Source organism: Balaenoptera physalus (assembly GCF_965194825.1).
Source record: "Balaenoptera physalus genome assembly, chromosome: 2".
In the NCBI taxonomy this organism is placed as follows: domain Eukaryota; kingdom Metazoa; phylum Chordata; class Mammalia; order Artiodactyla; family Balaenopteridae; genus Balaenoptera; species Balaenoptera physalus.
In genome coordinates, this window is record NC_138883.1 from 34903470 (window position 1) to 34929814 (window position 26345).

At 38.0% G+C, this 26345-nt stretch overlaps 1 protein-coding gene across 2 annotated transcripts in view; it reads right to left on the reverse strand.

The window, feature by feature from the left end:
* Positions 1–1665: 1665 nt before the first annotated feature.
* The window catches only part of GARIN2 (golgi associated RAB2 interactor family member 2), a 32373-nt gene continuing 7693 nt past the window's right edge, over positions 1666–26345 (reverse strand). The window contains exons 2-6 of one of the 2 annotated variants that reach the window (XM_082451807.1): positions 24318–24517; positions 23079–23613; positions 19964–20211; positions 13568–13596; positions 1666–7642 (exon numbers count right to left, since the gene is read on the reverse strand). In XM_082451807.1, coding sequence (XP_082307933.1) covers positions 7620–7642; positions 13568–13596; positions 19964–20211; positions 23079–23613; positions 24318–24517 — 1035 coding nt within the window. In that variant the 3' untranslated portion in view covers positions 1666–7619. Of the gene's footprint in view, positions 7643–9798; positions 10859–13567; positions 13597–19963; positions 20212–23078; positions 23614–24317; positions 24518–26345 lie in introns of those variants that run through there. The other variant, XM_082451808.1, reaches the window with a different exon arrangement.

Consider the following 26345-nt stretch of genomic DNA (forward strand, 5'->3'; position numbering starts at 1 on the left):
ACACACCCTCCTGGTTCTGTTTCTCTGAAGCACCCTGTCTAACAGAGGACTCTTAGAGGCACTAAGAGAGATCTACAAGGAAAAAAAACTACTTGTCCTTATTCTTACTATCATGTTCTTTATCACTCATTCCCTACATGATTTTGTCTAGTCTCAGTGGCTTTAAATTCCATCTTTACACTATAAACTCTAAGTTAATCTCTAGCCTGAACTTCTGCCCTAAACTCCAGAATCACCTATTCAACTGTTGGCTCAACATCTCCATTTGAATTTCTAATGAGCATTACAAATTTAACACGTCAAACTTTCATTTTCATCCAGTTTTCTTCATTTCAGTATATGGTAATGCCACTATTCCAGTTGTTCAGCCTTTCTTTACCACTGAACTTCTGATCCATCAGGAAATCCTTTTATTTCTACCTTCCAAATGTTTCCAGACTCTAACCACTTTTTTTTTTATTAATTAATTTATTTTGGCTGTGTTGGGCTTCGTTGCTGTGCACGGGCTTTCTCTAATTGCAGTGAGCGGGGGCTACTCTTCATTGCAGTGTATGGGCTCCTCATTGTGGTGGCTTCTCTTGTTGCAGAGCACGGGCTCTAGGCTCATGGGCTTCAGTAGTTGTGGCACATGGGCTCAGTAGTTGTGGCTCGCAGGCTCTAGAGCGCAGGCTCAGTAGTGTAGCACATGGGCTTTGTTGCTCTGAGGCATGTGGGATCTTCCCGGACCAGGGCTCAAACACATGTCCCCTGCATTGACAGGCGGATTCTTAACCACTGCGCCACCAGGGAAGTCCCCAGAGTGATAGTATTTTAAATGAAATGCAAGATGAAGTAATTTGGAGTGTAAGCATAAAACATACTAAATGTAACGGTTATTAAGATACTAAAAACACAGTTTTGTTCATTTCTCAATTTAGAAATAAAACCAGTCAATGTTAAATTAAACACATGGGGGTCTAACATTTCCTTAATTCATTATTTTTTAGTTTGTATTACAAAATAAACATTTTTTCTGACTAGCAGAATTATCCCTCATCCTTACTCTGATCCACGTCCATGATTTTTACCTGATTTTGTTTGCCTAGATACAACTCGGAGCCGGCGAGACCATGAAGTAGCCGGTAGAGATTACCACTTTGTTTCATGGCAGGCATTTGAGGCAGACGTAGCAGCTGGAAAGTTCATTGAGCATGGTGAATTTGAGAAGAATTTGTATGGAACCAGCATAGATTCTGTACGACAAGTGATCAACTCGGGCAAAATATGTCTTTTAAGTCTTCGTATACAGGTAAAACTATTTTGGTTTAGGGTGTTGAACTTGAGGACATTTTTCACAGAGTAATTTTTAGTGGAAACTGTATTTTGGTCCAAGAACCACAGGACCTAATTAAGTTCTCACACAGTTTTTTCACACTGATTCCCTATGAATTTAGGTTGCTAAATCTCTTTCAGTTTCCTCTGAGGGGAAAATATATATATTCCATACTTACATATATATACATGTACATGTTTTCTGAAACTTAAAATACAGTAACTGTAGTGCTGGTATAGTACTTTAGTATTTTAAAGGTTATAAAAGAATTCTTATATGTGAAAAATTAGAATAATTAGAGTTCATTTTTATGGTTTCTGATTCTAATATGAGAAGGGAACTAATTCGTTGCACTTAGCTTTTACTTCTGAACTTGTACAAGTCTCTGACAAGCTTAGATATCTTGTTTCTAACATCCGACAGATTATAAGGGCTTATTATGTGTGTGACCCTTTAATGGACGTGTCAGTTCAGAGCGTACATACCCCTGCCATGAGACAGGGTAGGGGAAGTCTGAACCTGAGGAAGGGAGTTTCTGATGGAAATTACAGGTCACATAGAGGAGATAGTTCTAACCAGGAATTTGCAAAAACTCAGTGGAAACATATATCTGGGACTTTACAAACTTCTTTCTCATGGACAAGTCCTAACTTTGATATGTGATAGACTCCAGGAGAAACAGAATATGCATTTGCCCTCAACAAGTTTTAAAAAATGTGTTGGGTTGAATGAGAGATCTGGAGTACCACAGTGGACACTTTAGGGCCACTGAGAAAAAAAAAAGGTATCTTTTTTTCCCTTTTTCCAGAGTATTTTTTAGAAGAATTTTTCAAACCATATTTGAGAATATAAACAGTTTTAAATCAAGTAAAAGTAAATAGTGTGAAGCTGGTGCCAGGGCCTGACTAACCAAGTACTTAGACTGAAAGCTTTCAGGCCTCATAGCACCTGGATAACACCTGAATCAAATGCTAGAGGGTGGAGTAGCAAACAGGAGTACCCCAAGCGTTGTGATCTCGGTTCAAGGCACAGAAGAGCTGAGAATAGTTTGGCAACAGGAATAAAAATGCACTGACTTTTTTTCTTTGAAGTCTAGAATAGGAAATGAATATACCTAGGATCATGGTTAAATGTATGAACTAACTGTTGGGGTTTTTTTTTTTTCTAACTTTAAAAATATATGATTTGTAAACATCTATTACATAAACCACATGTTTAAAGGCTCTTGAAAGTATGCAGAAACTCTGAGAGTTTCCTGTTTCTTCTCATCTGGTAACCTAGAAGTCAAAGACATTATTCAAAATCACAGTTTAACAATTATTCCTTGAAAACTATCTTTTAGCACAATTATGTTTAGCAGTGAAAAGAGCTGACCCCTTGTAAAGCATTAGAAGATTAATAGTTACCTTTGCTTTATGCTGTTATTTTTTCTCTTACATTTGAATTATTAGCTTTAATGAGAAAATTGAGCTCTTTCAAAGGGTGTCCAAAACATGTTAGCATATTTCACAAAACATCTAGAAGTTCTCGTATAAAATATACCCAGAAAGACAAGCTCTTCTAATAGAAAAATTAAGGCTGAGATTTTGTGATGCAAAATTACATGCAAATATAATCTGTTTCTGAGGGTTAGGAGACCGGGAGCTTAGTTCAGCTGGGAGCTTAGTTCAGCTGGGTGGCTCTGGCTCAAGTTCTCTCCTAAGGTTACAGTTAAGATGTCACCTGGGCCTGCAGTCATCTGAAGGCATGACTAGGACTGGAGGAAGTGCTTCCAGGAATTTTCTTCACATAGCTGTTAGCTAGGGGCCTTAGTTTCTTGCCATGTGGACCTTTCCTTAGGATATGACAGCTGACTTCTCCCAGAATAAGCAGTCCAAGGGAGAAACAACCAAGATGGAAACTGCAGGGCCTTTTTATGACCTAGCCTCCAAAACCACACTCCATCACTGCCACTTTATCCTCTTGAAGCAAGCCTCTAAATCCAGCCCACACCCAAGGCAAAGGCAACAGATTCCAACTCTTGAAGGGAGGAGTACCAAGCATCTGTGGACATATTTTTAAAACCACCAGGTAATCTAACATTTTATAAGTACTTTAGGCATCAATAAATTACATGTGAACATATTTAGGGCTGAGGAATATTTTATCTGTGAGCTTTGAGCTTTTTACTCTCCTCTGAGCAATGACCACGAGGATCAGGTAGATAAAATCAAATAATGTTCAAAGCATTATCACAGTCTATTGTCTGTGTCCACATTCCCTCTAACAATAGCTGTGTTACTTGCCTCTCTCCCAAACCCACCCAGAACCTACTCCAGTTCTTGCAGAAGATCCTTATTTCCTTTCTTATGAGCATAGGAAATGTCATACTCCCACAGCAGGGCTGCTTTCCACACATAGCAAAACACTTTTGATATGGCACTTTGTCAAAAGGTGTGGAGAGTTCAAATAAATTCATACTCTAAAATTCTATAAAGTTGCCCTTGTTTTCACACAGACTTAGCTCTAGTGAACTTTGGTAGATTCCTGTGGCATGAGTCTCCCTTTCAGAAGTCATGCCGCTTTTCCCCTAGTAAGAAGGCTTTATTTACGTGTTCAGTGAGCCACAGAGACTTTCTGCCCTGCAAAATCTAGATCTGCTTGATATATTTAAAGATACAAGGATCTCTCAAATAACAGACAAGTTATGATGGTGAGGTTTTTATATCAGTTCCAAAACCAAAACACCTTATTTGATCTATAATATTGCTCCTACAGAACTTCACCAATGCATCAGAAAATGTGTTCCAAGTTAAAACTTATTACTGTGGGAATTGATTGCTTCCTGTAGTACTCACGCTAGTTCTCTAGCCAGAAAATCCGGGACACCCCTACTTTGTCCTGGTCCCATGCAGTGGTGCCAGTAGCAGGGAAGGTAAGAGCTGTCTCTGTGGCTCGGAGTCCTGTAGCAGTAGCAGTGACAGAGGACAAATCTGCACTTCTGATGTCTCAGCCTGTTTATATCTAAAGGCTCTTCTAACAAGTATTATACATTCAAGGACTGACTTTATGTCTAAATCATGGAGATCATCTGCTTCCTAGAAAGGTAACACTGCACTCACTTGCATCAGCCATGTATTAATAATTAGCTTATTGGTCTTTAGTTGAATTTTCCTTAAATATTGACATTAACAGACCTTTGACAGTTGACAGCCAGTTATGCTCAAGATTAATATCTGGTATTTATAGGTAACACTTATTTATCCATCCACAGGGAATATAACCCTCATTTTATTGAAAGATTTCCAAAGTATAGTTTAAAATATTTTTGTTTTAAAGTAGAATGAATCATGAACATATTTTTCCTTATAATAGGCATTGTCTTAAGAATTGTGTTCTAAGGCTATGCTGATCATATTGGATAGCACAGATATTGAGCTTTTCATAATCACAGAAATTCTACTGGACAGTGCTGTACTAAGGAATCAATGTGCTATCTCAATGTGCTATCCCATGAGCTATTTTTACAGCAGGACAATATGGAAAATAATATAAAGGAGTACTGGTGCGAAATTCTAAAAGCTTAGGTAAATGTTATAAACCTGTCTTACGTGTTATATAACAAAGAATAATGAATATTGCAGAAAGTTGAAACAACCCAATTATGGAATATTTATGAATTTTCTTTGACCAAAAACCTATTTTTAAGAAAAAAATTCAGTACATTATTAAGAGCAAGCAAGTTTGTGTGTGTGTGTGTGTGTGTGTGTGTGTGTATGTATATGTTTAAACCTAATAAAAATTTGCAACTTCAGGCTGAACTTCCTTGAGTTTCTTTTTTTCTATAAAAATATGGTACTACCTTAAAAAAATCGTTTTATTGAGGTATAATTTATATTCAATAAAATGCACCCACTTTAAAGTGTTAAGTTAGATAAATGCATACACCAGTGTACTACCACCCCAGTCAAGATATAGAACTTTCCTTCACCTCAAAGAGTGTCCTTTACCACCTTGCAGTCAATACCTTCCAGCCCACCCTGATCCCATGCAACCACTGATCTAATTTGTCTTTAAAAATTGGTTTTACCTTCTCAATGTTCATATAAATGGAATCATATAGTATGTATTCTTTTTGTATCTGACTTCATTGTTGTTGTTGTTGCATCTCTTTTCGTTGCTGTCATTTAGTATCACTGTATGAATACACAGTACCACAGTTTGTTGAACTGTTTCTCTGTTGGCAGGTATTTGGGTTGTTTTCAGATTTTGGTTATTATGAACAAAACTCCTATGGGAGTTTGTATATAAGTCTTGTTTTGAACATATGTCTTGTTGTGAACATGTTTTTATTTTTCTTGAGTAAATACCTGGAGTAGGATTGTTTGGTCATATGATACGAATGTCTTGGGACTTCCCTGGTGGTCCAGTGGTTAAGAATCTGCCTTCCAATGCGAGGGACACGGGTTCGATCCCTGGTTGGGGAACTAAGATCTCACATGCCGCGGGGCAACTAAGCATGTGTGCTGCAACTAAAGAGAAGCCTGTGTGCTGTGACGAAGAGCCCACGTGCCACAACTGAGACCCAACTAAGCCAAAAATAAATAAATTTAAACAAAAAAGAATATCTTAACTTTGTAAGACATTTCCTGTTTTCCAAAGTGGTTGTACAGGGGCCATGATGTATGAAAGATCTAGTTGTTCCACATAGTCACCTGCAGTTGGTGTGGTCTGGTACTGCCTTTTGAAGGACTCTGTTACTAGGTAATAGTACTCAGTCTTAGTTGTGACTTCCCTGCAGAATCAATTTGCTCCAGATAATCACTCTCAAGGAAGCATTTCCTGTAATGAGACAGCCATCTCCAAATTAGAAACTGTTAGTTTATATATATTCATAACTTAAAAATGACCCCAATAGTAATCTTATCTTGGTTGCCCCCTATTTTATTTCTGATTGTAGAAGTGGGAAAGAAATCCCTTTCATCTTTGGAACAGCAAGGAAAAAACAAGGAAGAATCCCCTGGGCTGTGGGCCAAGGGGGATGAGTAGAGGATTTTCCTCTACAGCAACATTAATAGAAATCTAATGTGAGCCACATACGTAATTTTGTGACATACTATTTAATAGTAAAAAGAAACAGATGAAATTAATTTATAAATTTTTAACCCAATACAGCTAAAATATTATAATTTAAACACACAATCAATATAATAATTATTGAAATATTTTACATTCTTTTTTTCATACTAAGACTTAAAAATTTGATGTGTACGTTACACTTTATCACAGTACAGATGCTAAATTTTCAACAGTTGAAGTGAAAAAATGTAGCCTTACCAAAACAATATTTATGTTTAATGAAGAAAACTTCTACACTGCTTAAGTTTTTTTACATTTAAATTTAATTAAAATTAAAAGAAATTTAAAATTCACTTTCTCAGTTGCACTAGTCACATTTCAAGTGCTCAGTAGAGCCATACATATGAGTTGCTACCATATTGGACCACGTAGTTCTAGACAGCTGTCTGTGGGACAGGAAGAGGAAGATGGAGGTGAGACATATTTGTTATTGCAACTCAGGTCACTGTAGAAATACCAGTACTATTTGTGTGAAATTCGAAAAAAATATATATTTTTTAGCTGTATGATTTTGAATAGATAACTTAATCTCTCTAAGCTTCACTATCACCATCTGTCTGTAAAACAGGACAGTAATCATACCCCTCAGATCAAAGTGAAGATTGAGAATGCATGCAAAGCACATTGTAGAATGACTGGCAGCTTTTTGAAAATGAGTAAGTGGTAGCTTTTAAAAATCCAAATGATTCTTTGGATGGAGGCTGTCTGTACTTTCTTTTTTATTTTTAAAAGCATCGAGAGTTAAAAAAAACCTGTTTGAAAATGGCATTCATTGATTCCCTAAGTACTGCCTCTTAGGCCAGCTGCTCACTGGAACACAAAGACGGAAAGAACATGGTCCCACCTTCAAGGACCCCAGAGTGCCCAATGTTAGAAACAACACAGTGGTGGGCTAATGTCCAAATGAGAAAAAGTAAAACCAAAGAGAATAACATATTTATCCAACAACCCTAAAGAAAAGAAGCTCTGCAGATAAAAGTGAGTTTATGAATTGAAAATCTTACAGTTTGTATAGTTCTATACTTACTTTAAAATCAGTATCCACAATTACAATAATTAAGATTTAAGAAATTAGATTGACATGGATTAAATGCTTAATGATCAGTAGTAGCCTTTATTTCTGCCACATGGAAGACGCTGCTTTGTTTTCCCTTCCTTCAATTGTTATTTCCTGAGCTGTGCTTGTTTTTTAGTTTAGTAGTTTGTATTTATCTGGCAGAGAAAAAAAGATGGAGTCAGTTCAATTAATTCAAAAGTCTGAAATACAGAATCTTTTAAAGTTATTACTGTTAAGTATAAAACTTAAAATAACTAAACATGAGTAAAATAAGTGATTGAAATAAGTAAAATTACATTTATAATACAATACAGCATTTCTTCTTAGTATAACAATAAATATCCTTCGGACAGGTAAGATCTCATTTTTTAAATCTAGAAGTTGATGCAATATTAAAGGAACTTCTTAAAATTTTTGTTTTTAAAAGTTATTTCTGTATAACTGATTCACTTTGTTATAAAGCAGAAACTAACACACCATTGTAAAGCAATTATATTCTAATAAAGATGTTAAAAAAAAGTTATTTCTACCATGTAATAATCTAAAAAATCAAAAAGTCAAGATTAAAATTATGGGCTTTTATTCTTTAAGACTTATAGATATTGTCATTGAATTATTTGCAAGTTCTTGATCTGTGCTATACTGAGTCCTGAAATAAGTCATATATATGTGAGATTTACATACACATAATTTATGCTCATTGTAAATAAGGGGCCAAGTAACTTTCACATTATTTCAGTTGTAATAATGCGAAGTCTTTATTAGTAGGAAACTTTTTTCACCATATAAAAAAATCGTCTACCTTTTCCCATATATTAGCGATTCACAATTTAAATATTTGGGAGCCACTTTTTAAATTTCTGAAGTCAAGATTTAAATATGTTATGTATATCTCATTTTTGCCCTTCTTTGCATTTGCAGATCTCTCTTAATGAGACCACAATATTTGAAATTTCATGTTATAGAATATATCAATCAAAGGATGAAATCACTGTAGAATATTGGGTTAGCTTTTTAAAGGAACTTCTCTCTCTAAATGCTATAATATATTGAGAAATAGCTGGGCTTGGGACTCTCCCTAGGTGGGTGTAGGAATCAGCATATCACCTTGAGTGCCATCCCTTCACTGTCCACCACCATAGAACACTGTTAAGAGCATACTTAATAGTGTATGCTCTTAATACACTATTAAGAAAAGAAGTGACAAAAGAACAGCACAGAGTAAGGAGAGTATGTGAAGGCCAGGGGATTATGGTGTGTGAACATTTGTTATTTTTTGGCCACATTGTTTTTCTCTGGTGCATTACCTCTGGCCCATGGTGTGCATCTGGGTGGGGCCCTGTTAATAAACTCAGTGCTCAAATGCTAAACTGACTTTGGTGGCACAGTGACAGAAAGGCGGAAAAGAGGGTGGGCACCTCAATTCCATCATCAGAGCCCTGATAAGATGGGCATGTGCTTCCTGCTGAAGCCACCCCTGTTTCACCAAACTTCCCTTCAATTGTGTGAATTCAGCCTTAAACGCATGTGTGTGCATATGCACACACACACACATGCACAGTCTCTCTCTCACACACACACACACACACACACACACACACACACAGCATTAGCTATACTGGGAGAGGCAACTGAGAGAAGTTTCATTCATAAGTAACTCACTGTAAAGCTAGTGTCTCAAAGAAATTCAGAATACTGTATGCCACCACATACAGCTGTGCAATTTATTCATTGCGCAGAGACTACAATGTGAATGGGACCCCCAACTCTGTGCAGTGTACAATCTGCACAATTGTACATGGCAGCCCTGCAGGGACTCTGTGAATATTTGTATAATTTCGGTATGAAAGTAAGAGGCTTTGGCTGTGTTGGTTAATCTGAGAAAGCAGGTTGGGAAAGAGTATGATAAGGGAGCAAAGAGGAAGGTAGCGATGAGAATGAAAGGAATCACTGTAAAAGCAGTAGCAAGTAATTCCCTGCCAGTGCCTCACCTGAAGTGCCTTCTTGCCCTGTGCTGATGTTACATTTTGACCCCTGGTGGATTCTAGAGCAGAAACCACAACAATATCTCAATATTCCATTCCACCTCTATTGTTACTACAGTAGAAGTAATAAGATTCAATGTTAAAAGATTCAGTTTATTGACAGCTTTTTGTGGAAAAGTCATGTCTGTCATTTATATCTATAGACTTATAATTGTAAAAATTACCTTTAGGTTGTCTTACTTGTTTTTTCCATTGGCCTTTTCTTGTTTTACTTTCCTTTCCTCACATGTATTCCCCTGAGAAAGGGAGGACAGATGAGGCACAAGATTGAGGAAATTAGAAGAGGATTTGACAGGAGAAGAGAGAGCCAGAAAATAGTGGGGCAAAGTGGAAGAGAGATCACTAGAGAGAGAGAGGAAGTGAGGAGGAAAGAAAAAAGCCAAAAACAGGAGAGAAAAAGTCACAGAAGGAGAGAGAACTTAAATTTGAGTCTTAAATTCAAATGATGTTCCAACCTCCTCATCAAAAATGTCTTTATCCTTTCCGATGGAGCCCATTGTTAAATTTCACAGTTTCCCCCACTCTTTCTCTTTTTAGCCCTGGTTTCATAAACAGAGAATGAACCTGGCTGCTTAGGATTCCAAGGGTTTGATTTTCGGTAGTTAAGAGGAAAGTGGAAAAGAAAGATGGGTGGGGGAGGGGAGGACACTCCCAGTATTTCTTAAATGATTTCCCTCTTATTTCTTGAATCTCTATCCTTTGTCTCATTTCTTTCCATCTTGGAAAAATACCACGGGATCATAGATAAGCCTATTGTTTGGGCTCACTGTAAAGAAATCAGCAAAGTTAAGGAGAATAAAGCTTAGAAAGGTAAGAAATTGAAAGTCAATAAAGGAGAAAGATGGACCCAGATCCAGAGAAGATGGGTTTAGCCTGGGCCCTGCCTTGTAGCCTTTTCATAAAAACAGTACATTTGCAGTGCCACTTTACCCAAAACCTTACTCAAAAAGGGGAAAAAGTGTCATTCTTTCAAACTGCTGAGAGGTTGGAGAGATGAATTGGAGACCATGGTCCCCAACTAGCCCTGCCCAGGAGTTGTGTGAATGTGAATCTGATGGGGTTAATAGAAACAGTGATTTGTTTTACTGCCGTGGGAGCAGTTATTATTCTGGCTCCTGCCTAGAATAGAAATCAGATTTACAAACTCACTTTCCGTCTACATTCAGTCTAAATTCAACGGGACAAGGGATTAAAATTCTACTAATCTTTGCTTTTCTTGGGGTGAAGAGTGTTGAGTGTGAAAGGGGAAAAAAGAAGTGATTCAGAGGAGTGTGATAAGGGGGAAAGAAATGCTAATCAGAGGGAAAATTGAAAAACTGTACAATCCTAAGTAAGGAAAAGTGAGAGGATATAGGAAAGGAAAGCAGGAAGAATGAGAAAGTACATGAAAGAAAACAAACAGGGAAAATAATTAATACTTCGTGAAAACTGCATGCCAAATATGTATATATTGTACCATCTTCGTGATTTAACAAGCTCAAGAGTGGAATTTTGCTGCACGTTTGCTGTATCTTTCCTCAGCTCCTGATTTCCAGAGCCCCATTTCAAGCTGCCTGGTAAATTTACATAGATGGGCCACCAGGACCACAAATATGAGCTAAGAAAATCATAGCAGCAGAAAGGGCCTTGAGACAGCCAGTCATGCCCTCCTCATTCCCCCACCCATATGCACACACATTTGATAGCTGAGGAAACTGAGGCCCAGAGAGATTAAATGATGTGTTCATGAAACAGAGGAAGTTCAGTTAGAACTCAAACCTAGGGCTTTTGATTCTAAGTTCAGTGTTTCATAGCTGATTTCTTCACCTTTTCCTTCCAGATTTTCTTCCTTTTCCCAGTTTGCTTCATGGACTCACTACCTCCTAGTCATGTTGCCTCCCAAACTCTGTCCTCCTCAGTCCTTTTTTTCTCGTGTCCACACAGGTAGTCAGTCATTAAAGCTTGTTGACTGTGTGTTCATGTCCTTGTTCTCATCTCATTGCTTCTTGCCTGGCCAAGACTTTGGTACCCTTCACCTAGACTACTATATTGACATTCTGCCTCTAGCCTCTTCCAGCTTCTCTTAGAGACTGCAGTCAGAGTATTCATCCTAAAATGTAATACTAATTTTGTCATTTCCTTGGCTTTCAGTGACTCCTCCTTACCTACCAAGTAGTACTTTCCAAACTCCTTAGTGTGGATTAAAACCCCCATGAACTGGCTCCTGCCTTGCTTTCCAGCTGCCTCTCTCACTACTCCTAAATTAAACATGCCCAGCACTGTCTCATCCCTTTGATTTTGCCCACACTGTTCCTTATATCCAGGATATTCTTGTTTCCCCTTTCCTAACTCAAAGACTGCCTCCTTCATAGAATCTTTTATGATTTTCTCTCTTGAGCTAAAACTAAGTTTTCCACTTTTCTCATATAGGGCCTATAACATTCCTATTTATGTTATTTGTGCACATGTCTTGAGGCCAGGCAATAGGTCCTGTTATTTATTTTTAATCTCTCCCAGAGCCTGTCACAGTGCCTCATATATAATAGATAGGCAATGAACGCTTGTTCAGTTGAACAAAATTGAGTTTGTGCCAGAAGACAGGTAAAAGAATCAGTCATATATAAGATGAAAATAAAAGTATCAATGTCCTACATTAATTTCAAATTTCCATGGCTAAAATAAGGAGTGCTTCAGAATGTACGAAGAATGTACTAATTATATGCTCCTGTACTAATTATGTATTAGTGATAAGGCTGTTGCTAGATTTATCCTTGTCCTTAGAAAATAAGAGGAAAATGTTTGCCTGTGTAGGATATCTCTGGAAGTTTTACAGATTTGATTTCTTTTTGAAATAAAATTTGGGATAGAAATTGATAGATGAAAATTCTATATATTGCGAAGAAAATTTTGTATTTTTCTTATAAACTATGATAGCATTTTCCTACATTGTTTTCAGGTTTAATACTGTAGATTGGAATATAGGTAAAACCACATTACAATGAAGTTCACCTGGTATTTTGGACACTAAATTCCAGTGGGAAGGCCCAAAGACAAATCCCGCTTGTATAAATAGGTTTCCTATAATCATTTGCTTTTTAAAAATTTTATTGAGCTAACATTTATTTATAACATTATATGAATTTCATGTGTACAACTTTATATTTCTACTTCTGTATATCTTACAATGTGCTCCCCACCAAAAATTTATTTTCCTTCTGTCACCATACACTTGATCCCCTTTACCCATTTAGCCTTCCCCAACAATCATTTGCTTTTTTTTTTTTTTTTTTGGTAGGACTCTTGCAAAAGTGACTAAAAATGTCTTCAAGTGTTTTTGGTATTTTTTTTCCTCTCCATTTACATTCGGTGAAGTGTGCTTCTGTGTTCCTTCCATGATGTTCTTTTATGTGCATGACTGGAGCTGAGGCCTATTCTACCCCCCAGAAGTTAGACAGTAACTTAGAAGTGGGTCAGCAGCAAGTAAGGGCAGAAATCTCCACCGGTGCCTACACGACAGGACAGCCTCTACTTCAAACACTTGTTACAAGTTAAAGATCCCGAGATACGGAAATATGTAAGGAAAAAACTGCCAGAAAAAAAACATTAAATGGTATCACCTGACAGCAAAGCAGAAGCCAAAGACGTAAGCAGGAAGAAAAGAGGGGCTAGGTGGTTTTAGATTTACCAAGAAATTGAGTTGTGGATCAATTCCCTTCCAAATCAGCAGGAATAAGAGGCCGTATCATGTTCAGGTTCTGCCCGCAGAGCTACCTTGGGAGTGGTTCACGCCCAGTGAGTTAGACATTCAGGGAACTAGGGAACTCTATCAGCACAGAAAAAAGCAAAGTGATGCCTACCACTTGAAAGATAGCATGAATATAGTCTTTGAGGCAGTTTCTGCAGGATAGGACTCTCACAATGGAGCAAAGGCAGGAAAGGGAATGCATCAAAACATCTAGCTGGATTCCTTTGTTCTTAACTACTCTGTTCTAGGACCCAGAGGTGACTGCTTGATACCAGGGATCACAAAGAAATGTAGTGGAATTTGTTTCATACCTGAAGTGTCTGAATCAGTTCTCCTGCTCCTGTAAAAATAAATAGCACATTTCAAAGTTTTGCCAGTATAACCACAAATACTTAGAAAAGAATTACTAGGTATGAGATAATCATTCTCTAAGTACTTTGTAGGTAGTAATGAAACGTATTTAGCAAGCCAAGGGTATTATTCATTATAATACATCTTAGAGTAAAATTACCTAAATTTTTGTAACATGTAAGCTATCCAACATGTAAAAGCTGTAAAAGTGAGTTGTATGTAATTACGTATAACCTATTTTTATTGTAACTATCACCTGTCACTCAGTGAGGCTGTGACCATCCCTATCCTGCTACCTCTCGAGCCCCTGAAAATTCATTTGAGGTTGAGACTCAAAGAAGCTAACTGCTGCTGCTCTGGGGCTTCCGTAAACAGAGTCAGTTGTGTTGGGAATATAGGCTCTCATAGACACGTGGGGTACATTCTGGAATGGATGGGTGACTGGGGTTACAGTGCCTACTCTGCTAGCTCTTCATCACAGTCTCTATGGCCCTGATGGGAATCTTGTAGGTGAATAACATACCCAAGTATTTGTCCAAGTTAATATACTTCTTACGGTTTAGTGGATAAAATAGGAGACTCGCTGTCAGTTTTTCAGGCTATTTCACTTTCAGAGATGTCTTTGGATAAAGAATTTTGTTTTCTGCATGCCTGATTTTTAAAATTAATATCAAAAAATACTTATTTTTGTAACCTCATTGACATGCTAAAATATAAACTTAAGTCAGTTAATTTTCACCACATCTTTGTTCCTTGGCTACATTTCAGTAACTCTTTTGGAAGTATTGCTGTTTGAGTAAAAGGGTTTGGGAAGAATAATTATCCTTAGATAATATCTTCCCAGATAAATGTGCAAAGACATAATTCTGATCCATTTAAGAGGTCTGGCAAATCCATGCAGTTCAGGTTCTACAATGGATCTTAAGGTTAAATTAGTAATTTTCTGAGAAGTTTGCAAACAACTACTCATGTACCAAGTAGGTCTGGTGATTTAAATAAGGTTGAGTTTAATGATAAAAGTTTTCAAGAGACTGAGAAATATCAAGTAAGTGTACTTTAAAAAAAATAGGTGCAAATTAAAATAAAGCCTGCCATTATCCTCTTTAAAACAAAGGGAAGAGTCACAGTAGCACTATTGCCAAGGTATGAGAAGGAATATAAATGCTTTATAAAGTAAATCCTTCACTTCTAAAGCACCTAAAATGACATTACACAAGTCTCCATCGTCTTTCACTCATCTAGATTTAAGTTGCTCAGTTTACATTTGAAAGACCAATGAATCTGAGGGCAAAATATTCAACGACGTCATTGTTTAATTTCTTTTTTCCATTGTTCCAAAGTATACGGTTAGAAAGTGTCACTGAAATCCATGGTCTTGGAGAAGAAAAATGAATATATACTAGAATTTATTTATCACTCTCATGGTGTCCTGACTTAATCCTGCAATTGTCCCAGGATTAAGCATCAGTGAATCCCATTCTGTTCTTTGGTCTTATCACATCTTTCATTTATAATGAACATTCTCAAATTAGGCTCTAGCTAGTAATTAAGTTCCTGATGTAAATAGGCAATAAAATATAATTTATGCTTGATTAAATTGGACTTAAGAGGATTAGTTAGAACCAAAATTTGTTTTTTGCTTTGTTTTTATCTCTTTCTTTCTCTACAGTAGAGTCAGCAGATAGATCACACAGGAAGCTGAGAGACTGAAGGGCAGGGCCTGGAAGAGTCTGGGATTTGCTAACCACGATCCTTTTCAATCTTTAAAATTCTAAGATTTTTGCTATTTATATAGGCATTCATTTTCTTATCATTTCTAATAGTGATCATAATAGTGAGACTAACAAAATTTTGCACCTGCAGATCATTTTTCAACCTAAAAACTTAAGTTCTCTCTACAATTTTTAATATTTAAAAAAACTGCTAAGAGCTTATCTAATACTCAGAGGATTTTTAGGGTAGCGAGACTGTTCTTTATGTGGATACGTGTCAGTATGCATGTGTCAAAACCCACAAAACTGTGCAACACAGAGAGTGAACCTTAAACTAGGGACTATAGTTAATAATAATGTATCAATATTGTTCATTAACTGTAACAAATGTACCACACTAATGCAGGTGTTAATACTAGGGGAAACTGGGAATGAGAGGAGGATGAGGAGGTGGCAGTGGGGTGGGTATATGGGGCTGTATGTACTATCTGCTCAATTATTCTGTAACTCTAAAACTGTACTTAAAAAAAGTTTATTAATTATTTTTTTAAAGTTTTTTTTTCTTTTAAAGGCATTAAAAGTTAATCCAGTGCTTCAGGGCATCTATTATTTGCAGAAGGGCAAGGAAAGAAGTTGAAATGATTTAAACAGTTAAGCTTGTTAGATTTTGAATCATGTGTTTCTGAAGCCTTAGACAAGGGCAGGACAGAATTTGAGACATAATGAATGAAATAAGTCAGAAGGAAGATGTCAGAATGATCAGACCTGATTAATTATTATTTAGGACAAATTGCTAGATTGGATGGATTCATTTTTATCTCACTTGTTTTTTAGAAATCTTATGCTTTTCTATGAAAGTCATACTCATACATAGCAAAAGATATATTTTCTATTGAGTGGCACCTGCTTCTATACCTTTGCCTCTTACATTCTTTGTTTTTCTCTCACTACTTCTGACAGATGATTGATTACTTTTTAAATCTCCCTTCCTTCTTTCTCCTCTAACACATCAGACTTCCAGTAGTCCTCCTGGTTATTATTTAGTTCCACTGAAAGAACTCAGTGGTTACCATCAAGAAATAATAGATCAGTGTTCTGAGGGAAATTTCTCTATTTCAGCTACTTCTCCACCCTCAATCTGAAGCAGGAAAGTTTCTTCCATCTGGAAAATAAATAAATAAATAAAAGCATTCCATCTGAAAGCAGCAGAATACACATTCTTTTTAAGTGCATATGGAACATTCTCCAGGATAGATCACATGATGGGCCACAAAACAAGCCTCAGTGAACTTAAGAAAATTGAAATCATATCAAGCATCTTTTCCTACTACAATGCTATGAGCTTAAGAAATCAACTACAAGAAAAAAACTGCAAAAAACCACAAATACATGGAGGCTAAACAATATGCTACTAAACAACCAATGGATCACTGAAGAAATCAAACAGGAAATTTTAAAAAATACCTAGAAACAAATGAAAATGAAAATACGATGATCCAAGACTTATGGGACGCAGCAAATGCAGTTCTAAGAGGGAAGTTTATATCAATACAATCTTACTTCAGGAAACAAGAAAAATCTCAAATAAACAACCTAACTTTACACCTAAAGCAACTAGAGAAAGAACAAACAAAATCCAAAGTTAGTAGAAGGAAAGAAATCTTAAAGACCAGAGCAGAAACAAATGAAATAGAGATGAAGAAAACAATAGAAAAGATCAATGAACTAAAAGCTGGTTCTTTGAAAGGATAAACAAAATTGATAAACCTTTAGCCAGGCTCATCCAGAAAAAAAGGGAGAGGGCTCAAATCAATAAAATTAGAAATGAAAAAGAAGTTACAGCTGACACCACAGAAATACAAAGGATCATAAGAGACTACAACAAGCAACTCTATGCCAAAAAAATGGGACAACCTAGAAGAAATGGACAAATTCTTAGAGAGGTACAATCTCCCAATACTGAACCAGGAAGAAATAGAAAATATGAACAGACCAAACACAAGTACTGAAATTGAATCTGTGATTTAAAAACTCCCAACAAACAAAAGTCCAGGACCAGATGGCTTCACAGGTGAATTCTATCAAACATTTAGAGAAGAGTTAACACCTATCCTCTGAAGCTATTCCAAAAAATTGCAAAGGAAGGAACACCTGCAAACTCAGTCTATGAGGCCACCATCACCCTGATAGCAAAACCAGACAAAGATACCACAAAAAAAGAAAATTACAGGCCAATATCACTGATGAACTTAGATGAAAATATACTCAACAAAATACCAGCTAACCAAATCCAGCAATACATTAAAAGGATCATACACCATGATCAAGTGGGATTTATCCCAGGGATGCAAGGATTTTTCAATATTTGCAAATCAATCAGTGTGATGCACCACATCAACGAATTGAAGAATAAAAGCCATATGATCATCTCAATAGATGCAGAAAAAGCTTTTGACAAAATTCAACACCCATTTATGATAGAAACTCTCCAGAAAGTGGGCATAGAGGGAACCTACCTCAACATAATAAAGGCCATGTATGACAAACCCACAGCTGATATCATCTCAATGGTGAAAAACTGAAAGCATTTCCTCTAAGATCAGGAATAAGACAAGGATGTCCACTCTCACCACTTTTATTCAACATAGTTTTGGAAGTCCTAGCTATGGCAATCAGAGAAGAAAAAGACATGAATTGATTTTTTTTTTATTGGGGTATAGTTGATTTACAATGTTGTGTTAGTTTCTGCTGTGAAACTGCGAAGTGAATCAGCTATACGTATACATATATCCCCTCTTTTTTGGATTTCCTTCTCATTTAGGTCCACCACAGAGCATTGAGTAGAGTTCCCTGTGCTATACAGCAGGTTCTCATTAGTTATCTATGTGAATTGATTTTTAATGTATTTTTTAATCCAAACTTAAAAGCTCTTGGTCATATAGGAAAACTTTCTGAAGAAGCCCCCCTTGAGTTTGAGCTGATTGTTCTTCCTGTGGCTATGAAGGGGAATCCTCATTTTGGCTCTAGGGCCTCAGGAGAAGCCCTCACAAGCCTTGCTCAGCCCTGCTTTGTACCTAGGACTGGCTTCTCATAAGGCAACAGTTCTCAAACCTGATTGTACATTTGAACCACTTGGAGGCCTATTACAACAGAAAATGCTGAGATCATCCCAGAGTTTATGATTCAGCAGGGTGGGGGTGGGCCTGAGAATTTACATCATTAACTGGCTCCCAGGTGATGCTGCTGACCAGCCACACATTAAGAACCACTGGTATAGAAACCCTACACAGGACACGATGCTTTGCTTAAGCATACAACCAAAAGTATTGAAGTTATAATCAAGATCCACCAACACCTTGAATGTATTGGCACTTGCATCTAGAGGCCCTAGAACTGTGAGAAATGTGGCTGCCCAGGAGCAAAAGCAAATGTTACTCTGATTTCAAGGCTTAGGAATCCTCTAAGGATCATCCATATTCCTTTGCTTCCCTGGACCCCTTCTTAGCTGGGGAAGAAGGTTAAAGAGAAAGCCAGTTTTGAACACTTAACCCTCAGTCAATTAAGATATTTTGTTTTCTGTTTTTGTTTTTGTTTTGACAGAATAGCCAACTTTCTTTTATCTACGCTGTTGGAAATGAAGTAATAGTGACAGTAATGATAATTTACTGACCACCTAACGTGTCCCATTTATAATTGTTATGCAGTCAGTCAGCTGGGAACTCTATTCCCTCAGAGCTCCACCCTTCCTTCAGATCTCTGCCATTCCTCAGAGAAGCAGTTCCTTTCCACTTACATAAAATATCCCTACTCCCTCCTCAAATCCTTCTGTTACTTTTTGTTTTCTCGCAGCACATTCCAGCTGGCATAATATACTTTGATTATTATCTATACCCTCCACTAGAATGAAACACTCCATGACTTGTTTTCACTGCTGTATTTCCAGTCTCTAGCACATAGAAGGTGCTCAGTAAATATTACTGAATGAATGAATCAAACTTTTAAAAAGTTTGTTTCCCTGTTTTCCCCTGTTCCTTTTTATATTTAAAAAGAACTTAGACATAATTCATTACATTCCTCATTTTCATTCTTGCTAATACAGCATTTAGATATCTATATTTTTCTCTGGTTTCTTATTAGCTGTTATTCCAGAATGATCATATTAATTTTTATCTTTATAATACCACAGTGTCTCTCACATTCATCCTACAATTGGGTGTTACAATTATAAAAATAGTTGTTCAGATTATTAAGTTATTCATTGGAAATGTAGAAAAGGGTAAGGGATATGTAGAGAAGAAAATACAGAGAAGTGTAAAGATAAAAATACCCGTAATTACTCTAGCCTCTAACTCCAAAATGTGGACATCGTGATTCTGTTCTGTTTCCTTCAGCACACACCACTGACACCAGGCAGATAGCCCAGAATGCCAATTGAATGGTGTGAGAAGTTGGTGTGAAAATAAACATTAGACAAGGTTGAACCAAATATGGATAATTGAGTTGATTATGTTATCATCCAATTACATTGTATGTATGTCTGAGAATGTTCAGCAAACAATGCCCTAGTTGCAGGGACTTGAAAGCATGCACTTATTTACATACTTCACGTCTTAGCATCACTTGGCGTTTCCCTGCCTCACATACCTGGATTCTTCAGCCTTGAGAGCCGTGCTTTTAGAGTCTGTTGTCCTTATTTCAGAGGGTCTATCACTCATCTCTTTGGATTTATTTGTCTCACCCTCTTCTGGAGTCAAGGTAGTCTGAAAACATCTTTCACCTTCGAAAGTCAGCATTAGGTTTGAGATGGTGACATGTTTTGAGGATTCTCTAAACTCATTCTTAATTTTTTTATCTCGTAGACAGCCAGGCTTCAGAATATTTTCCATTTTTTCCTTTGAAAATAACAAGCAGCAGCAAATCAGGGAGCAGAAGAGCATCATACAGAAGCAGATTTATTTAAGGAGCAGTAATCATTTCATCTATATTCACTGAGTGGCCTCAAGTGCACAGGCGCAATAATGAGGTGGGTGAGGCTTGGTATTGCACAGCCATTGAGAAGAGCCCAGGCGGGCACTGGAGGCTGGCAGCATGGGGACCTGACACAGCACATGCTAAAACTCATGTGGTCAGGTACACCAATGTCACCTCACACAAGAAAATTAGGACTCAATTGCAGGACTTCCTCTCCCTGAATTGGCAGGGAAAGGAAGGTTTTCTAGAAATGCCTTGACACCTGCTCCCCAATCCAAGGTTGCTCTTGATTTAAGAGCATCTAATAGGTGACAGGAGTTGGAGGCTCCTAGTAATACTAGAGAGTTTGTTTTTCAGAAGACTTAGAATCTAAAACTTAGTACCCTAAAGTATCTCCCATTCTAATGTCCTGGTTTCTGTTAATACACCACCTCTGTCGCTCCCTGCCTTCCTTGGAATCTCTCTCAGGCCTCAGAGCAATAGGTCAGCCGGTCTTAAGGACTCTGTCTCTCTGGGACTTCCCTGGTGGTCCAGTGGTAAAGAATCTGCCTTCTAATGCAGGGGACGCGGGTTCGATCCCTGGTCAGGGAACTGAGATCCCACATGCCGCAGGACAACTAAGCCTGCGCGTCTCAACAAGAGAGCCCACGTGCCGCAAACTACAGAGCCCATGAGCTCTGAAGCCCGCGCACCACAACCAGAGAGAAGCCCATGTTCCGCAACAAAAGATCCCGCGTGCCACAACGAAAGATCCCACACAGCCAAAAATTAAAATAAATAAATAATAAATCTTTAAAAAAATACTCTGTCTCTCTGATGTCCTTCACATCTGCACCTTCTTCCTCCCTTTGTCATTACATAGTCCATCACCTCTACGGCTGTTCCTTGAAAATAATGCAATAATCTTCTTTAAAGCTAAAACACTTTTTTCTGACAATGAAAGTAATGTATATTTATCATAGAATATTTAGAAAATCCTAAGAGATATAAAGTTAGAGGGAGAAAATTATTGCTTGCTTGATGCCACAGGCCAGAAATAACTACTATGACACATTTCATTCTGATCTTTCTGTCCATTTATTTATTTTGAATGTGTCTGCTTTGTGGTCATATCCCACATTTTTCACTTAATGATTTATTATAAAAATTTCCCCATGTTATTAAAAACTGTGTAAAGCTACTTGAATTTTTCTAATTAAAAATTATTTTTATTGTAGGAAACAGAAAATTCAGAAATATATAAAGAAGAAAACATCAATTGCTTATAAACTTGCAATCTAGAAATAAACTACTATTAACAATATGACTTTTCCCCCTCCTACTGTCTGTTGTGTGTACATGCATTTTTATGTAATAAGGATCATATTCTTTACTTCGTTTTTCACTCAGGTTTACATCATAAACATTTTTCCAAGTAAAGAAAAATTCTCCAACAATTTTAACAGCTAAGAGTAGTCATTCGTCTGACAAATATTTCCTGAGTGACTATGATCTTGCCAGTCACTGTGGTTGCTCCTGAATGAGATAAACATGGCACCTGACCTTTGTGGATTTAAATTCATTTAGCCATTTCTCTGTGGTGGATGTTTAGTTTACTTCCGTATTTTCATTATTTCATTTTTATAAACATGGTATAGATGTGGTATGATTAACATCTTTATAGCTAAATCCTCATTCCTATTGATGATTAACTCCTTAAGAAAGATTCTTAAAAGTGGAATCACTGAGTCAAAGGGTGTCAACATTTCTAGGTTCTTGACTCATAATGATTTCAAGAAAGTTTGTTCCAATTCTCACCCTACCATGAATCTTTACAAATGCCAAGGTGACCCCACCTTTACTAACACTGACTATTTTTATTCTTTTAATTAGCAGTTTTATAGGTGAAATTTTTTTCAAGTTTGCATTTCTTTGATTACTAGTGAGGTAAAACTTTTCTACTAAATACATTAGCTAGCATTTTCTTCTTCTGAAAATGTCCATCTTTGCCCTCTGCCATTTTTCTATTGTGGGCCCCACGGAGGTTTCTCAGCAGCAGTCTACACACTGATCTCTTTACCTGCAATCCATCCTTCCATCAGACTAATCTTGTAAAAACACAGCTCCTTCACTCCCTTACACAGAGATTTTGTGGCTAAGGTTTGCCCAAGGACTGAGTCTACACTTCTTATTTTGGCATTCAAGGTTTGCAAGCAACTTTCCAATCCTATATCCTAATATTTTCCACATATATTAGGCTCCAGCCAAACTGATTTATTCTCAGATGTGTCTCTGTGTTTTTCCACTTTCTGGCCCTTTCTAAAGATGCTCACTTTGGGTATTTTATTTTCTTATTTCCACCTTCACTTCTTATTGAAATTTCACCCCATCCTTCAGTATACTTCATACTTTTGTGTACATTTAAACCTTAATATAGCCCTTGCATGATATTAATATCCTCATTTGAGAGATGAGGAAACAGACTCATGCAGGTTCAGTGACTTGGCCAAACTAATATGCAGCAGGGCAAGATTCCAACCCAGGGCTTCTGACTCTGATACCAAAGTTCCTTCTGTCCTACCATAGCTTTCTGATACTGGGTTAAGTTGTATGGTATGGATGTTCACTGCCTGTTTCAGGGAACAACTTACAACTCTTTTGCACCAGGCTTCAGGTATCGGAACTCATTATTAATATTAGGTTACTCAGAGTAAGTTCCATAGCATTTTGATAATCAATGTCAGGTAGCTTACCAAAGAAGGTGAAAGAGAGTGATTATTAGAGAATGAAAGTCTTCCATGTCACATACCTTTTCCTCCCTCTTGGCCCTGAGTATGTCATCATTCTCAAACACCACTGTGACCCCTGAGTCCACTGTGACATTGCAGATGTCCATGACTTCTGTGACTTCTGTGACAATTCTTATATCTGGGGCCTCGGTGACCTCATTTTCTGGAATATCCGTGACATCAGTGACATCCGTGATGTCCGTGAATTCTGAGAAATCAATGCTTTCTATGTCCTTGATGGGGTCTGAACATGTGTACAGGTGTGGGGTCTGTACAGCTGTGAAGGCTGCAATATCCATGATGTCCATTGACCCTGTGACGTCTGTGCTGTTTGTGATTTCTGAGAGGCTGGAGACTTCCGACACTTTGGAAGCTTTGGCTTTCTCCTCATTCAAGAAGGAGATGAGTTCCACCCACTGACAGAATAGGGTGTCTTGTTTGCATGCAGGGGCACAGAGCTGTAGGTAGTAGGCTCGGCCACTCACCAGCTTTACTTTGATGCGCATATTCTCAGCATCATGCACAGAAAGAGTCACAAACTGCAGAGGGAGAAACCTGCAGACAAATGCAAATATCATCTCGAGGCCTGATTGGAAACTCTCATGAGGACTTTCCTTTTATAGCAGTTTGTGGCATGAGACTTAGAACAACAGGCGTGTCTCTCTGACAGGCCTGGGGAGCGGCAGGCATGGGATGGGGCAGGACCTTCTTGTGGCCATATGTTCCCAAGTCTGGTTCTTAGCTTTTGAGGGTCAAAAGTTTGATTTTTAGTACGTGTAATCAGGCTCCTGAGGGCCATCTTGCCTGAATCATACTAAGACTCTAATGAACTAAAATATCAACTATTTATTATTTATTTAGGAGAAGTTGTCCCATTTAGTTAATCCTGCAAGGTTGAGGCTGAGAGAAGTTAGTGATTTGCTGTGGGTCCTACAGCAAGTTGGTGGCTTGAGACAAGACCAGAGCTAATTTTGATGGAAGTTGGGATAGGGTGGGGGGAATGTTCTAGAGAGGCATTTTATTATGAGCCTTCAGTTCCTGTTACTTAGGTTTAATTTTTGAAAAGTGAATGGCCTGTTTGACTTCCAGGTTGTCAAACTATCTCCCCAGACTTTAAGGATGTGACTCTCTCATCTGCAGCAGGGAGCACAAATGAGACGCTCCCTTGGACCACTTGTCATCTGTGTTTCTATTCTCAGCTCCTCAGGTGTAAAGCATGTTTTCTGAGAGGTCTTTAACCTCTTCCCTTTGTAACTCACCTGGTGAGCACCAGATTCTCTGGAGAAGGAGATGTCAGAAAACTTTTAAAAAGGGGTTCTGAATCTTTCTGTGCGGCGGGTGTCAGATGTGCCAACAGCATCACGTTGGGGGTCTTGAGGGTGGGACTGGAAGAGCAGATGCCTACAGTCACCCAGTTGGCTCGGTTATGAAGGTAAATGGATTCACCTCTCCTGTTGACCTGAGGCAGAGAACAGGAAGAGGAGTTTTCTGTTAAAGTGTGTGGCCCTGACAACCTCGTTTACCCAAGCAGTATAGGAATAAAGGAGAAATGAACCATGATGCCTTTGTTCATGTGAATTCTTGGAGATATCACAGAGAACAGACAGACACAGTCTCTGACCTGTGGGGTCCACTGGGGAAGGCGAACATTGAACAAGTATGTCACTAAGTGTTGTTGTAAGTGTTACTGAGTATAAGTTCAGGGTGCTGTGCTGTGGAGCACATCACAGAAAACTTGACTTGGGAGGAAGAAGGCAGTGGTGTGCTGATAAGTGTGTAACCACTGTCTCTCGGAAGATACTCATAAGTTTATTATCAATTTCACTGGTATAAAAGATGAGTAGCACACAATTTACAGACAATGATATACCATACTCTTTATGTTAAATCCATACAACCAATTGATTCTCCCAGAAGTCAAACTCTTGTATCCATAACCTCAAGATAATAGTAAAATGTAGTAATATAATAGGAATGATGAGTTTTGAGTATTTGTTGCCTTTGGTTTTTTTGGGGGGGGGTACTTTTAAAAAACATTTACTTATTTATTTATTTCCGCTGCACTGGGTCTTAGTTGTGGCATGTGGGCTCTTAGTCGCAGCATGTGGACTTCTTAGTTGCAGCATGCAGACTCTTAGTTGCGGCATGCATGTGGGATCTAGTTCCCCGACCAGGGATCAAACCCAGGCCCCCTGCATTGGGAGTGCAGAGTCTTACCCACTGGACCACCAGGGAAATCCCTTGTTGCCTTTGTTTTGAATAGTTTTATTTATAAGTTTATACAATTTAATTCTTAATGATGGCTGTGTTTAACAACTGACTTGTAAACTTCCTGAACACTTACCAATCAGCCAGTTCCAGCACACCCTCACCATAGGGTCAGAAAATCCTCCCCTGAGGAAGGGACCTCTAGCTGAGACCTGAACAATGTGGGACATAGACTGGCTGAGAATCTCTGCCAGTTTTAAGAGGAGGAGACTGGAAAGTGGGTAGACAGGGATGTGAAGGAAGCCAGAGAGGGGAAACACTTGGTTTCTCAGCTGTACATTAACTGCTTCAAAAAAAAAATGACTTAAAAGCAAATATATTTAGAAAGAGATTGTAGCCTACACTATTGATTACCTACCCAAAGCCATGCTCCTATTCTTCTGGATTAATGGAATTCTCGTTTTGTCCAGTATCTACCCCGCAGGGACGCTGCCCCAGCTGAGGAGCTAAATCCTGACCCACCTCAACTGGTCATGGTGATCCATTCCATCCCCTGGCCAGCGATTGCTCTCAGCAGGCCCTGGCCAATGAGACACTACTGGGGGCCTCCTGGAGGCTCTGGGAAAGGGTTCTCAGCCCTCACAGACAGTTCAAGGAAGAGACACATCCCTTCCATTGCTGGCAGCTGTCATGTCCTGTTTGCATGTGATATCCCGAAGGGAGTGAATTTGAGGGTGACAGAACAAGAAGAGACAACCCGGGTCCCTGATGACTCCCATGAGTGAGTTGATGTCCTGTGGTTCTTTCACTCTACTTGAGATAATTGTTGTTCTTTTTTGCTCACAGTTGAGTCAGGAACCTTGGTAACTTGCTGCCAAAGACATACCGACCACAAGAGGTTGTGTGTGTTAAAGGGAATAACATATCCAGTTATGACATGGGGCCATGTCTGATTTATAGAATGCTGACTGCCTCTCCCAGTGTTCATTAGAGCTTGAAAATGGTTATTTGAAAAAGGTGCAGAAGTGTGAAAAATAAAATAAAAAGATTACTAGTAGGAAAGAAGCACACAGAAGGTA